Source organism: Macrobrachium rosenbergii, chromosome 14 (assembly GCF_040412425.1).
Source record: "Macrobrachium rosenbergii isolate ZJJX-2024 chromosome 14, ASM4041242v1, whole genome shotgun sequence".
In the NCBI taxonomy this organism is placed as follows: domain Eukaryota; kingdom Metazoa; phylum Arthropoda; class Malacostraca; order Decapoda; family Palaemonidae; genus Macrobrachium; species Macrobrachium rosenbergii.
In genome coordinates, this window is record NC_089754.1 from 46,102,767 (window position 1) to 46,118,349 (window position 15,583).

Below are 15,583 nucleotides of genomic sequence, written 5' to 3' on the forward strand. Positions count from 1 at the left end.
CTGACTGCCTTGAGTCTCTCTCTCTCTCTCTCTCTCTCTCTCTCTCTCTCTCTCTCTCTCTCTCTCTCTCTCTCTCTCTCTCTCTCTCTCACACAGGTAGCGCTCTGTTTAATCAGTACTGTATCTTTTTAAAATCTTTATGCCTGACAGGAAACTTTAGGAAATTAGTTTTACTATCGTGTGTGTGATAGATGCACACACACGCACCCAAACACACACAGTATACACACACACACACAACACACACACAGTATATATATATATATATATATATATATATATATATATATATATATATATATATATATATATATATATACACACATACACATATATATATATATATATATATATATATATATATATATATATATATATAATATATATACACTGTGTGTGTGTCTTTGTTTGTTAGCCTTGACACTAAATCTCGATTAATTTGAATTGACACAGTAATGGAGTCTGACTCGAAATGTAATAATTAATTGCATATTATCTTAATTAGCGCGTCACGAGATTAGTCCGGACGTCGCTCACCGGTGATGTTCATGGTATAACTGAAGTGATTGTTACGAAAGTTCTCACAAACACTCGGAAGGGGAATTATACAGGTATTTACATGGAGATTTACTGTATAAAATGAACGATTGTTAACAAAACAAAGGCACGTATGTTTTCATTGTCTTGGAGCGCAAACAACAATCTTCACGTGGTCAGGTGGGTAACGTGACCTCTTTGTGATACTCCGGATGCAGGTAAGATCCTGCTAGAGACGTCACAATTAATTCATATTCTTCCCTCTTCCATTTGGATCGTAGGCTTTGTAGCGACAAGCGTATAACTGTGATTATTACAATTAAATACTATATATATATATATATATATATATATATATATATATATATATATATATATATATATATATATATATATATATATATATATATATATATGTCTTTGCATTGGGCAGAGGAAGGTGGAGGAGGCTGATGGGAACACGTTAGAAATGGGCAAAGCTAGAAGATATATATATATATATATATATATATTGGTCTATATATATATATTATATATATATATATATATATATGGTCAATAAACTTGAACACGTTTGCATTATAGTTGGTCTGTGGGTCAGATTAGGACATCAACATTGGGTGTGGTCAATAAACGTCGCTGGATGGCTTCCAAATGTTGGATGCCGTTGACAGTGCTTAGAAATTGGCATAGTATGGCATAGTATGGTATTATCTGCAGTTGGCTACAGTTGGGCTGCAAAAAAATTTCTAAAAATTAATGACAGTATTGTTGTCCTTACGATACACATGTAAGTGCTGGGTTTTCTTCCTGCGTTATTGCCATATAATGGGCAGATTATGTGGATATTTATAAATATTTACTCGGTTGTGTGTGTGTGTGTGTGTGTGTGTGTTATGTAGCATGACTGCAACAATGAACATTGACGTAGTTTTTTCTAGTGCCATCTTTTGCGGGAAAAATCCTTATTTGTGAAAATTGCACCCTATATGCGAAGTATATTTTTTGAAAGCTTTTTTTTCTGCATATTGGCTGTAGTACTATACACTTCATAAAAGTAAACCAATGTAAAGGTAACCTCATACAAAGAAATAGACGTGCACATTTACATAGTATCGACTTAAAGATTCAACACTCATTTGCCGACGAGATAGACTGTTTTGCCCCTTCCACTGCGCCATTTATCATTAAAGACTCCATTTACTGTTTTCTTGTTAATCTTTGCTCTGATTTCCATGTACGTATATAACGTTTCATTTGAACGATCAAATGCGGTTCCGAGTGTTTAAAACGTTGCTTGAAATGATTCCTTTCTTTGCGTATATGTAATCTTCTTCTTCTTCTTCCCAGCTTGTTCCCATTTTTATATGGGGTCGCCGTGATGCCTTATTTTGAAGGACTTTGATTTGGCCTTTGGGGTGGATTTTGTTAATCTTTTCCATCATTAACTTATTGGTACGATAATAAAGGTAGAAGCTTATATTTGTTAATGCCAGCTGTACTAAAAGTAATTTATATCCTTGTTGCCAGTAAGGACGTTTAATATATCATTCCACCATTTAAAAAAAATAAAAATATTCCCACGTCTGTTTCCTTGGACGTCCTTCAAATCGGCTTACAGCGGCAGCAGCAGGAAAGTCTACGGGAACCTGAAGGACAATTTCACATTACCTTCACTGTTAATGTCGAACGAACAAGGTTCGCTTACTAGTTACGTCACGCAGGTATAATATCCTTCTGACGGATTATTAGTTGTTGCCAGCGGTATTTAACGAGTCAGCAGACTGGATGAATATAAGAATGCCATGATGTCAGAAGATAAAAAAAACTGGGCGACGTGAGGAGTAGAATTTAAAGAAAATAATAAAAAAAATAATTTTTATGTGCCAGTCATGCCCTAGTAGCCATACGGCTGGAAAGAAATCTATTATACTATGTATTTTTACTGTTGGTCACTTGTCTAGGCGTCACCATTAAACCTGGGTTTTGACGTTTACCCTTGAGCGAGCGCAGTTTCACTTGTTAGTTTCCCCCCGTGTGTTCATATTCCATGAGAGCTACTGAGTTCAAGACATTCAAATGCTGTCAGCCGGCTAAGTTCATCAGCCCATTCTCGCATGTCGCTGGAACTGAATTTGAGTTAAATGCTTTGCTTTCGTCAGATGAATGAACTTGACAAGTGACATGTCTTGCATAAGTGTATTTAGCTACGTGTTACTGTCGTCTGAATTAACATGTTTGTGCCATTCTTGATGAAATTGCACATATACGTTCTGTTGTAGGCGTTCTAGTTAAAAAAATATATATATATATCAACACAGAAACCATTAGTTTCAGTATAATTCATTTCACGCCACATCAACAACAGCTGAATTACCAGTCATTACTGAGAGAGGCTTTTACCTGCTCACACAGTGTTTGCCCATTGCAGTTGGAAGATTATCCGTGGATTAATGTCTTTGCGATTAAAATGATACTGCAGACTCATCTTTGCGTCTCTTTCCGCCTTTGTTGTTTCGTGCAGGCAGAGAGGTTGCTATAACCTTTAGCAGCATCGCATAAGAGTTTTCTTTGTCGTGTTAAACTTTTATTTAACCTAAGCGTGTGTGTGTGTGTGTGTATTTTTTTTAGGTATGATTCGAATTTTGTCTTGAAACCTGAGAGATCGGTGCTCTGTGAGTGAGAATAATTTTACAAGCACTGGTGTTAATCTGTTTCAGCCTAACTAAGAAGAATTTGTTTTTTTGTTGCAGGCGCTGGATGGCTTCATCATGACAGTGTCGTGCTCCGGCCGAGTCTTATATACCTCCGAGTCAATCACCCCCTTAATCGGTCACCTTCCGGTAAGTCACGGAGACTCTCTCTCTCTCTCTCTTCACTTTTGAATGGGTTAGTTGTTATGCAAAAATGAAAGTTATTCCCAAAGTGTGTTGTCAAGGGATGCAAACACATTCTCTCGCTTTCTCGTCAGTTTTTAATAGGTTAGTTGTTATGCAAAAATGGAAGGTATTCCCAGTATGCTTTGGTAAGCGATGCAAACTCTCTTTCTCTCTTCCTATTTTTGAATAGGTTAGTTGTTATGCAAAAATGGAAGTTAGTCCCTATATGTGTTGGCAAGGGATGCAGACTCACTCTCTCTCTCTCTCTCTCCACTTTTTAATATGTTAGTTGTTATGCAAAAATGGAAGTTATCAAACTCTCTCTCTCTCTCTCTCTCTCTCTCTCTCTCCACTTTTAACAGGTTAGTTGTTTAGCGAAGACCATCACATTAATGGTCTGCCATGTAGTACCTATATATAGGTGGGTCCTGGTCTTAAATCGTTTTATTGAAAGATTTTAAAGACTGAATGATAATTTTTTTTAGTTATTATCATTTGAATGACGATGTTTTCCTAGTGATGAACATTTGAATGGTAATTTTTTTCTAGTGATGATCATTTGAATGATAATTTTTTCAGTGAAGGTTTCGTAATTTCTTGTAATTTGATGAAAGATCTTCAAATGATTTTTAATCATTGAAACTCACGGCAATTAGGCCGGCAATGACTGTAAATGATTAACTGTCCGTTAATAGACTTTAGTTCGATATTTTGACTTTCCTAACACTTGCCAATGGTAACTTAATGGACACTTTTATTAGTTTTAGCTCTGTCATTCATCTCACTTCTTTTAATTACTTTTAATGAACATTTATGATATTCCTCCTTTGTGACTTGTATATATAATGAAATGCATTATCGATAAGTGCAGTGTATCCATTCATTAATTATATCATTGAATTTTGATTTTGATTTATAGGAGTGTTTCAATACATAGATATAATTAGACTATAGAAATTACTCGCTGTTTTCTAAGTAATCGATTTTTCGAGGCACATTTCATATAAGAAAAGAAAAGTACTTTAATTTTTTTTTAATTTGACCAGTCTTAAAAGATTAATTCTATTTGGCTCTAAGTTGATGCAAGCCAGAGATACAGTTCCATTATTGACAAGATGAAAAGCCATTGTCAGTTCTCCAGAGAGAAAAAAAAGTAACACAGCGATTACTACCACATTTAACTTTAACTGTATGTAAGTATGTATGAGCAAGAGGTGGATAGAATGAAAGAGATTACTTCTGGGAGAGTTTAGAGAACATGAAAGGTTTGTTGTGTCGGGTGGTTTAAATGTAAAGGTAGTTGGCAGAGAAAGAGGAAGCATTTGGAAGTAAATAAAGTTGAAAGTGAATTCTAGCAAAATAAAAATTTTGAAAGGAAATGTAAACCCCAAGGAAAGAGAAGTGAATATTGTTGATATTGTTGTGGCAATTGAAGCCTTGGAAGCGGTTGATTCAGATAGGTATTTTGGATTAAATGTAATAGATATTGGCAGGGTGAAAGAAGAGGGAACTCGCAGAAAATGTCAAGCAAGGAAGGTAATAGGATCTCTGTAAAAGGTCAGTAAGGGGAAGAAGAGTTTGTTTGGAGGAGAACAATGGAATGAAAGGGATTGCAAAACCAATTCTCCTTTGTGGAAGTAAAGTCTGGATGTGAGCCCCGTTGAATTGGACTGTTTGTGTCATAAACAGGGAAATAGACCACCAGTTGTCAAAAAAGGCTTGTATAGATAAAGAGATGATGTTTACAGTGATGATAATGAGTATGCTTAAGTGAATAAAATTCGGAAGGTTGGTAAGAGTGAAGGAAACCGAGAAAATACTGGCAAGATGGTCTACAGAAGTATTGGAGTGGAAGAGTTTGAATACCCAAGAAGTATGGGAAAGTAAAAAATGTACATACGAATAGTGCAGTGAGCCTGTGGAGTTGGAAAAGTGAAGCCGCTGATGATTAGGAGTTTCCTATGCCAAGTTATATATATATATATATATATATATATATATATATATATATATATATATATATATATATATATATATATATATGCATGTAATTTTGAGCCATGTTTCGTTTTCAGAGTGATCTAGCAGGGGACCCCGTTATATGACTTGATGTTGGAGGAGGAGAGAGGGGAAATGAGAAGATTTCTCTCTAACCCTGCTCTAGCGCCCAATCCTAGTACCTGTTTCGACAATACAAAAGGTATGTTGTTTTCAGTTGCCACACTAGTAATCGATAAATATATATTTCACGCATTCGTAAGTTATTCTGTGGAAATAAGAAGAGCAGGTTATGAACCCTTGTATATTTTATTTTCTTCATTGTTAAATGAGTTAAAAATTCCTTTTTTTTTTCCAGAAAAATATACAATAGCGGTCCATCTCAGAAGAGGGACAATAAACTCATCGGATGCCACAAATTATGAGCGAGTGCACTTAATGGGATATTTTGAACGTTATAGCTGTCCGAGTGAAGGTTAGTACCACCATAATACTGGTCTCGTTTGATTAAACATTACTTGAGCATTTATCATCTGTGATATGCAGAGAGTTTTGGTTAAAGTACAGTATTCCACAATTGACCTTATTTTGCTTGTATCTTAAATGAATATTTTTTCTGTTTTGTTATTTTTTAACTTTACAGAACAATAATTGTAACTATTTTTGGATCACTGAATTTCTGTTTAATGAGTTATCATTATCAGTCACTATCAGTCATTATCAATTCCTTTTACAGGCAGTCCCCGGTTATTGGCGGGGGAGGGGTTGGGGTGTGTTTCCATTCTAGGGGTGTGATGATAACCGAAAATCGCTGCTATCGGAGCTTATCAGCGCCGATTTTCTGTTATCGGCACTTCTGTTAGGTATGCATCGGCGCCAATACCCAATTATCGGCGCCGATAAGCGGAAATCGGCGATTTTCGGCGCCGAAAATTGCGGATTTTCGTCGCTAAACAGGCGCCATAAAACCGGATCGCCATTAACCAAGCCCGCTGTTAACCGGGGACTGCCTGTATTGTCACTTTCATCATATTTGATACCATTCGAGAAGCTTTTCGCCTTAGCGAGTACTTCCAGGAAAACCGAAGTTATTTAAGTGTGATAATAGTATGTGATTTTATTTTTCTCTCTAGATGGCGTTTTGGACTTCAGCTGCAGCGAGGCTGAAGATTCGGTATCAGTTAGTAGCTGTAGTAGAAGTATGTTCGGTGGTAATGCCGGGGGAGGAGTTACTGGTAGCAGTAATGCTGGTTCTGGTCTCTGTCAGAGCTCTCTTGTACAGACTAATCCATCTCAGGAAACTACGAAGTGAGGACTACTTTAAGGCTTTTGCATTGAGTTGTGTATTTTGTCTTGTGTATTTGTATTGCTGTTAATGCTTGTAAAGATAACGTTGTAGGTTATTTAATCAGGCAGCTTTCCTTTAAATTAAAAAATTACAGTCTTCTCTTCATGCTGAAGAAAAATCCCCTGCCAGCTGTGCCATAGATCTGATGATGATTATCCGAAGAGTGTTCCCACTAGTCCCAGGCATAGGTAGAAAACTGCTGACAGTGTCCATTAGGCAGTCATGTGCGCCCTTAAACCTCAATGTTACTTAATGTTACCTCGTGCAGTCTTCCCCTTTTTTGTGGCAAAGCTATAATGCTTAAGATATTGGTGGTTATTGCCATTTGGCTATTTTTGCCCCTGATAATTAACACATTAATTTTTTTATGCGTAGCCTTGCTGCCCCTTGGGAGTTTTCTCTCTTGTCATCAATGGCCTCCTGTCATCAATGGCCTCCATAAGTTTTTTGTTTTATGCATTTATATAACAAGAACTGAGAAGAATGTTTGGGAACAGTAGAATCAGAATCTGAACAATGCTGAGGCAAGAAATTTCTAAAGGAAGTACTGTAGTTGGTTGAAGACAGAAAGGATAGAAAAGCAACTAAGCACATAACAGAATAATATATAGTGGAAGTAGTAATGGATCGATATTAGCAGTACCACTTAAAAAATTGAAGGATGTTGATATACTAGAGGAAACATTGGAGGTGGTATCTGAAAAGGTACAAGTTCCTCTTTAGCTGAAAGATAGTAGTTTCAGGATCATAAAAAATTACTGCACCAGCAGTCTGCTGAAAGCAGCTGGGGAAACATTCATTGATGAGACCAAAATATAAGAAAACATAATAAAGGAAGAAATGATGGGTATAATTTTACTTTAAAACCATAATCGCATTCAGGTGATGAAGATATGAACTTGCTGTGCTTTAATGTTTAATGCACTGCATGTTTCTCAGGTTCATTTTGTAAACAACTGAGTAGTTTTAGCCTAGATACCAGACCCCTCTCCCCCTTATTTCCTACAATTCGGGGATTAAAGTGAGATGGAGAAAAACAAAATGAGTGAAATATAAGGATGGATTTTACCAAACCTAATGCATATGGAGGTCTGGTCTTTACTTGGTCCCTAATCTAGCTGCCACCTCACCTACCCTTGTGTAGGATACCAGGCCCTTCTGTTGGTGGGGCGGACATGGACCCTTTGCTCCTGTCAATCTGTACAGGCCCCACCTAACCTGATGTAGGGTGCTGGTGCCTCACCTAGCCATGGACAACCCCCCAACCTAACCCAGCCTAGGGCACTGTAAATTAATACAAATAATAGGGTTGCTACTTAACCTAAAGTGCTAGGTCCTCACTGCCCACCACCAACATAACCTAGGTTTCCAGGTCTTTACTTACCTAGTGCGTAATGTCACTTCAAAAACTTTTAATAAACATTACTGTAATCAGAATCAGAGTTTGCAATAGTATAATGGACATGTTAGAACACATCCGTCATTTTGCTCTCTTGTATTTTCATAGGATGAAAATATCAGGTTAGATGGGGTTTTCCTACAGAAGGAGCTCTTGCTTCTTTTACTAGGCTTATTAGCTATTTATTTATTGGCATGGTAAAATAAGTGGTGTGTATTTTTTAAAGAAAATTGCTGAATTTTTAATATAATTTCTTAGTGATGGTTTACACTGATCTTATGTTTTGCAAGCATGCCATATCACAAAAATAGTATTCATTGCAAAGATAATCTTAACTGTGACAGGATATGATTATACAATAAGTCCAGTACTGAGATTGTCATCAGTGTTAAATATATCGCAGAGGTAAGGCTACCCACCCGAACAGTTGGGAGATTTGGTACTGAATTGTTTTAAATTAAATTAGGAACTTTACTGTAATAATTTTTCATCAAGGCTATAATGCAAGCTGTCAACAATGTATGTAGTTCTCTGTTATTAGATATTTACTTTGAATTAACTGACATTTTTCTTTGTTTGCAGGCTAGTGTTTGTGGCTATTGGTCGACTGGAACGGCCACAGCTGGTTAGGGAAATGATGATAATAGAACCAAGTAAAACAGAATTTACTTCAAGACACAGTTTAGAATGGAAATTTCTTTTTCTAGACCACAGGTAACTAAAACTTTTTTTTATTTAATTCCAAGTAAGGCAAATGTGAACATGCTGAGCATATAACAATTAATCATTTTTGGAGACTTGTTTTTTCTTTTAGTGTGTGTATCATTCAAAATATAGATAGTATTGTATTTTTTTAGTACAATACTTTTCAAGATTAGTACAAAACAGTTGTATTTTAAATGATATTAAGTTTTTTAGTATGACAGCATTTCTTGAAAATCTGTCAGAATGTCATATAACAAAAAGTTGTCTGTTCAAAATGGTTACAGGAATTTTTACAGGTAATGTGTGTTCAGCCATTGTATTCTATATGCATTTTTCTTCACAAATTATGAGACATTAATCACAGTGAAGAAAAATAGTTATGTTTCTAAACATTAAGGTGGATGTTAATATATTCTCATTAATTTTGCTAGCAACTGAATATTCGAATTTATGGGCACAAGAGAAAAACTGTTGTTTATTAATTTGGGTTAGTTTAAAGGGGTTACATTCATCCCTTAATTACCATAAGTGATTAAGAATTTATTTGACATTCAATTAGAAGAGTAACATAATGACATTTAAATAACAAGATAGCCAATGAATTACGATGAATCCTTATATATCAACATATTGGTGCTGTTTGGTCTTACTTGAATTCTTTTATAACCATCTGTTTTTTTTCTTCACAGAGCTCCTACCATCATTGGCTACCTTCCATTTGAAGTGTTAGGAACTTCGGGGTATGACTATTATCACGTAGAAGATCTGGACAAAGTCGCATCATGCCATGAACAATGTGAGCTTACAAAATTTTGTCCTGCAATTATGTATGGTAATAAAATCAATGTATTATATGAGCCTTGATCAAGAAATAGGTCAGAGAGCACCCAAAGCTTTCAAAACCCAGATAATGTCTCAAAATCTGGCATGATCTGTAAAACATAAAATGCATCGATTCATCACACACCTTTTTAAAGTACTTACACCCAATACCTTTGTGTTATTGCAAGTATGAGACCAGTTTCTGTATATTTTTTTGTTTCTCCTAGTGTGTTTAGTTATTTGGGCTTATTATTTGCCAGAAACATCTGAGTGTTAACATATTTGTTACAGTACATTGTTTTCATCACTTGTATCATTGACAGATTGTTTTATCAACAATTTATTTACATGCTTGAAATCATTTTTCCTCCAGGATTGTCTGTTAAAGTAGTTTTAGATTTGTTGCATTTTTTGCAAATTTATGTGGTATAATTTTGGAGGCACAGCTTATTGCTTATTGTAAATGTGTATAGGCATTACTGTAAATATTGTCATCCAGTTTTGATACAATGAGATAATAAAGCAATAAAATTTTTAAGGTTTATAGGAGTTACAAGTAGGCAAAAGCCTTTTTATATAAGACAATTATTTTGAAGAAGGAAGGATTGTGCATAGTGAATATTTTATTGTATCAGGTGTAAAAAGGTTAACTGATGAAACATTGTTCATGGGCTGCTCTTCAGAATTAGTCTTACAAAATTAATAGGTTCCAGTACATTACAACTGAGATGAAATCTTCAATTCCAGCTAATGAACCTATAATCATTGTAGATCATACTATTGTAGCGCTTTTGTTTTTAATAATATAATGTGTCCATTTATGTAAAGTATGGTTTTAAGCTTTATTTTCATTTTTATTTACACAGTATGGTTCCTTTAGCAAGCATACTGTACCATTGACAGTAGGAATGAATTTTGTCATTTACAGTACTTACTGTACTAAGTATGTTAATAGGGATGTTTTTTATGCATGCAGTTTCTAGGCCATGGTGCTGTTCTAATTCTACATAGGCTTTTTATTGTAGTATGAATGCAAGGATTGTATCTCAATGATATCCTTGTCAGAGTTATGTTTCAGCTTGAATTGATCTTCACTGCAAAGTTACTTCTCTGTCTTTTTAATAAATTGATTACTGTACTGATAAATGTTTTGCTCTAAAGGTTTGAAGTTAATGGATGGAGAAGCTAATTACTGTAAATTTTGAGAATCTTTAGTTATGACATTTTTTCTTCACAGTAATGAAGACTGGAAAGGGAACATCTTGTTACTACAGATTCTTGACCAAAGGACAACAATGGATATGGTTGCAAACCCAGTATTACATTACTTATCATCAGTGGAATTCCAAGCCAGAATTCATTGTTTGTACCAATACAGTTGTAAGGTATGTTATTTTTTTTTTATCAAATTTTATTACTGGAAGTCACACTGCTTACAGTGCAAGGATTATGTTTTTAGTAAAGACATTCCTTCTGAAGTTCAGGAATGTTCTTTATGTTACATGTCTACCATGGTACCTCCACCATTCACAGATGTTATGCTTGTCAAGTGTGCACCATCTGTTCATCTTCTTTACTCTGGATAAAGGCAGCACAGATATGCAAATAATGATATGGCATTCCTCAGTGCATTGTTTGGAAAAGGTGAATGTTGTGGATTTATGTATGCCATATATGTTGTCTTTAACAATCATTTAGGTATTACATATATGGTACATGGGGATTTGGTTAATGAACAAATTAACTTTATTTTATAGGTAAAGTAAAGTTTGTCTTCTCTGCCTAGTAGAATTTTTAGACATCAACTGTCCTACTTATTTAAATACGTGTGTTGTGCGAATTTTTTTTGATATTGTGCAGTCTTTAGATTTTAAAATGTAGCACTGCAGTGTATTTTGCTATATTAATTATTTATACAGTATGTATTTGGAGTTGATTGATGCCTAAAATGTGTAAGAAAGCCAAATGAGAAGAGAGGAAGGTGAATGAGTGTGTTGTGATGTAAGGACAGACCTTACAACAGGCAGAGCATTTCTCTTGACTTGGGACCCCAGGATTGTAAAGTGGGTTTTATGGGTGTATCAAGAAAAGGCATAGCAACAGGTTGGATGAAGTGGAATGAGATTGCTTGACTGCTGCTCAAATAAGAGTGTCTAATTAGTTATCAAAGGAAAAATTTATATTGCCTGTAGAAGGCATGCACTACTCTAGACAAAGAAAATGGAGCTTGATAGTTGAACATATATGACTTAAAAAGCTAAGACTCCTGATTAGAGGATGTTGGAAAGATCATGTTACAAATTGGGAAGTTGACAAGAGATGTGTTAGTCATAGGCTAGAAAATAAAGTGAAATTTCAAAGTTAAATATGATTATTGTCATACACAGTTAAACTTGCTGAGGTAGTAAATGTAGTCATGTCAGCTTTCTCATTTTCATCTGAAAGAATGTCTATTATTTCATCTCAGAATGGCTCAATTTTTCGCTGTCTTATTATGTAAATCCACCTGATAAAGCCTTAAAAAGCCCATCTTTTGCCATTACTTCCATTGCTTATTTTTATTTATCTACCTTTATGAGAAAGGCTTCTCTGTGTGAAGGACCATATAGAAATCCAGGTCCCCCATTGGTCCTCTCTTATGCATCTCCCCTGTCATGCTGAACTTTCATTGGTTTCATGTTTTGTTTAACTCCTTTGCTGTTGCAGTGATGATAGTTTTGTACCTAGGTTCTTGAGCATATGTAAAAAAAAAACTCTTTCTGCTCTTTTTACTCCTCTCTCCATACCCTAATACAGGGGTAGAAATGTAGAAATTTTATTCTTCCTCTTGTTTCTGTATTATTTTTGAGAGTGACCTTTTGCAATTCAGGGCTACTGAATCTGTTAACCTTCATCATAGAATTCTGGTTTGTCACCAGGTGACCTGTATGGTCAAAGTTGAGTTTTCTTTCCTCTGTAGTCACCCAGTAGAAACCTTCTCCTTAATGCTCTCAAACCTCTCCTGGCTTGGTTAGATGCTTAGATGATTTGAGTTCATTAATTTGGTTTGGTATCCTCATAGGTTGATGCTAAGCTCACTTTCCCTTAATGCATACATTTATACAGTCACTGATGCCTGTGCTCTCTGAAGAGGATATTCCCCATTCACAGTAAACAACTCACTGGTTCTGTTCATACAGTTCTCATGACCTTTGTGCTGTATTATCTCTTTGGGAATCTGATCACAAGGATGATAGCAGCAACCTGGAATTTTTAGAGTTGCATCTGATAGTTCCTTAGTAATTTCAAAGGGCAGGATTTTATGATGAACTGACACAGGAAGATTGATTGGTTGTTTGATTGCTGTGTACAGCACTGGTGCATCTTCTGTTGTTTGTTTACTCTGTTTACTCATTCTAGCTTGTTTCAATCAACACCTTTGATATAAATATGGCTAGCTTTAATGAATGTGGAGCACAGTGTTATCTAGTTTGCTGAAGAAATTACTTCAGGTTATTCTTAGAGTGTACTCCCTTTTTAAAATCCATAATCAAAATATCCATGGTGAGGCCTTGCTAGAGTCACCAGCTCTCTAAGTGTTACTAGACACATAGCACATGACATGGCAACCCTTTGTAAACTAAAGTACTAAATACTCTTCAATTTAAGTAAATTATACATTCTGCCACTTGTTACTCTAATCACTGATTATTCATCGTTTTTTCTTCATTGTTCTTTTATACTTGGTATTGGGAAAAACTTAAACTGGTGAAAATCAAAGTGTGTGACATTGCATTTATAACAAAGTAAAGAATGTGAATACAGTACAGTGTAAACATTTTTAATGATGTTTTATTTTGAATGCTGTTTTTGTACATTTTATTTACTCTTAATTTTCTGTTTAGTTACAGTGATGTGAAAGCAGAACTTGTAAAGGAGCAAATGCCCAATGGATTATCTGAACTTGAAATTAATCAGTCAGAAAGTAGTATGGGACTCAGTGGTGCAGGACCGTCTGGTACAAATTCTATGTCTGGTCAAACTGGTGTAGGGGTGGGAGTGTCTGTATCAGTTTCTGGTGTACAGGAACATAGCCAGTCTCAGCTCTCAGAGGAGGACACTAGTTTGCAGCCAGCTAGAACACCTCAACCTGGCCCTTCTCATTTACTCTTACAGCATCAACACCAAGAACATAATATTCCACAAACTCACCTACCTCTCACACAAAATCAGCAACAGCATATTCAACATCTACAGCAGCAACAGCAGCAGCAACAGCAGCAGCAGCAGCAACAGCAGCAGCAGCAGCAACAGCAGCAGCAGCAACAACAACAACAACAACAGCAGCAGCAGCAGCAGCAGCAACAACAACAACAACAACAACAACAACAACAACAACAACAACAACAACAACAGCAGCAGCAGCAGCAGCAGCAGCAGCAGCAACAGCAACAACAACAGCAGCAGCAGCAGCAGCAGCAACAACAACAACAACAGCAGCAGCAGCAGCAGCAGCAGCAACAAGCAGCAACAGCAGCAGCAGCAGCAGCAACAACAGCAACAGCAGCAACAACAACAACAACAGCAGCAGCAGCAGCAGCAACAGCAGCAACAGCAGCAGCAGCAGCAGCAACAACAGCAGCAGCAACAACAGCAACAGTTACAACAGCAGCAGTTACAACAGCATCTACAACAGCAGCAACACATGACACAGTGTATGCCGCAACAAACACTACAATTAGCAGCCCCAGCTCCCCCTCCTCCAAAATCTCCTGTAGTCCATCATCAAAACAGACAGCAAGAAGGTGGTGTAGCAAGATTACGAGATACTTTAAATGTCGCACAACAATCTCCTGGCCCAGTGTCTCCAAATAGTCAGCATTCTGCATACACACCACCCCAAGTACCTCAGCACATGAGAGGGGATCAATCACCGTGGCCACAAAAAGCACTTTCAGGTTAGTGTTTGTATTCCTTTATTGCATGATTTTATACCTGTAGAGCTTTATACAATACTAATTCTATAATTAATATAAAAAAATGACTTGAGTGAAGTTTTGCTGCAACCAAAATATCACCAAGATAGAGTTATTTATTCCATATGCAGTATGTGGAAAAATGGAAATATTAAGAACACGCATTAATGTTAGAGGTACAGATCAAGATTTCTGGGTGATCAAGGTTCAAATACTGTAGTAAAAAGCAGTCTTTATGCAATTTATGCTTAGATGTGACTATAACCACCCATTTCAGTTAGGTGGTAAATATGGCAAAATGTTTCTTGCAGTCATTAAATATGTCCTGATTTTAGAATTTACATCTGACAGACCCCTCTTTTATTTTTTTAAGTACTGTATTGTGCTTAGCTACAGAATTCTTTAACTTTGAAGGCCTTCTGCTCCTTGAATCCTATGGGTAAATAAAAGTGGATGCTGTATAAGATCTGGGAGAACAGCATACAAGAACAGAAAGCTTGAGATTAACTTTTACTTTGATTTCTTCTGATGAAGAGGACAGGACCCTTTGAAAGCTAAAGAATTTAGTGTTGTAACAGATATATACTTTAAAAAATTAACTACACAAGAAGGTTATATTTGTCTCCTGTATTGCTATTATTAGGAGTAGTAGTACTGTATTCTTATTATCACTGAGCCTAAGCAAACATGTATATGGAACTAGCCTAGTGCAGTAACTTGCAAACCAAGTTTCAACAGAATAGAATGCCCATACATGTATTTGAAAAAGAGAGAAAACAGAGACAGATAATGACTAAATAATAATAGAGAATCAATAAAAAATATATACATGCATACAGCAATGCAAGCACTAAAGCACTAATGCATGGCACTGCAGTAAAGCAGTAGAACATTAATAATACAGCCAGGAAGGTTTCATTTTAACCGTGAAAGGAATTCA

The 15,583-nt window shown here is 35.9% G+C and overlaps 1 protein-coding gene across 1 annotated transcript in view; it reads left to right on the forward strand.

Moving 5' to 3' along the window:
• The window catches only part of LOC136846083 (neuronal PAS domain-containing protein 2-like), a 376,593-nt gene that overhangs the window by 346,425 nt on the left and 14,585 nt on the right, over window positions 1-15,583 (forward strand). The window contains exons 6-14 of the mRNA XM_067116792.1: window positions 3,291-3,380; window positions 5,505-5,616; window positions 5,773-5,889; window positions 6,548-6,722; window positions 8,744-8,875; window positions 9,556-9,662; window positions 10,926-11,073; window positions 13,573-14,115; window positions 14,174-14,625. Coding sequence (XP_066972893.1) covers window positions 3,291-3,380; window positions 5,505-5,616; window positions 5,773-5,889; window positions 6,548-6,722; window positions 8,744-8,875; window positions 9,556-9,662; window positions 10,926-11,073; window positions 13,573-14,115; window positions 14,174-14,625 — 1,876 coding nt within the window. The remainder of the gene's footprint in view (window positions 1-3,290; window positions 3,381-5,504; window positions 5,617-5,772; window positions 5,890-6,547; window positions 6,723-8,743; window positions 8,876-9,555; window positions 9,663-10,925; window positions 11,074-13,572; window positions 14,116-14,173; window positions 14,626-15,583) is intronic.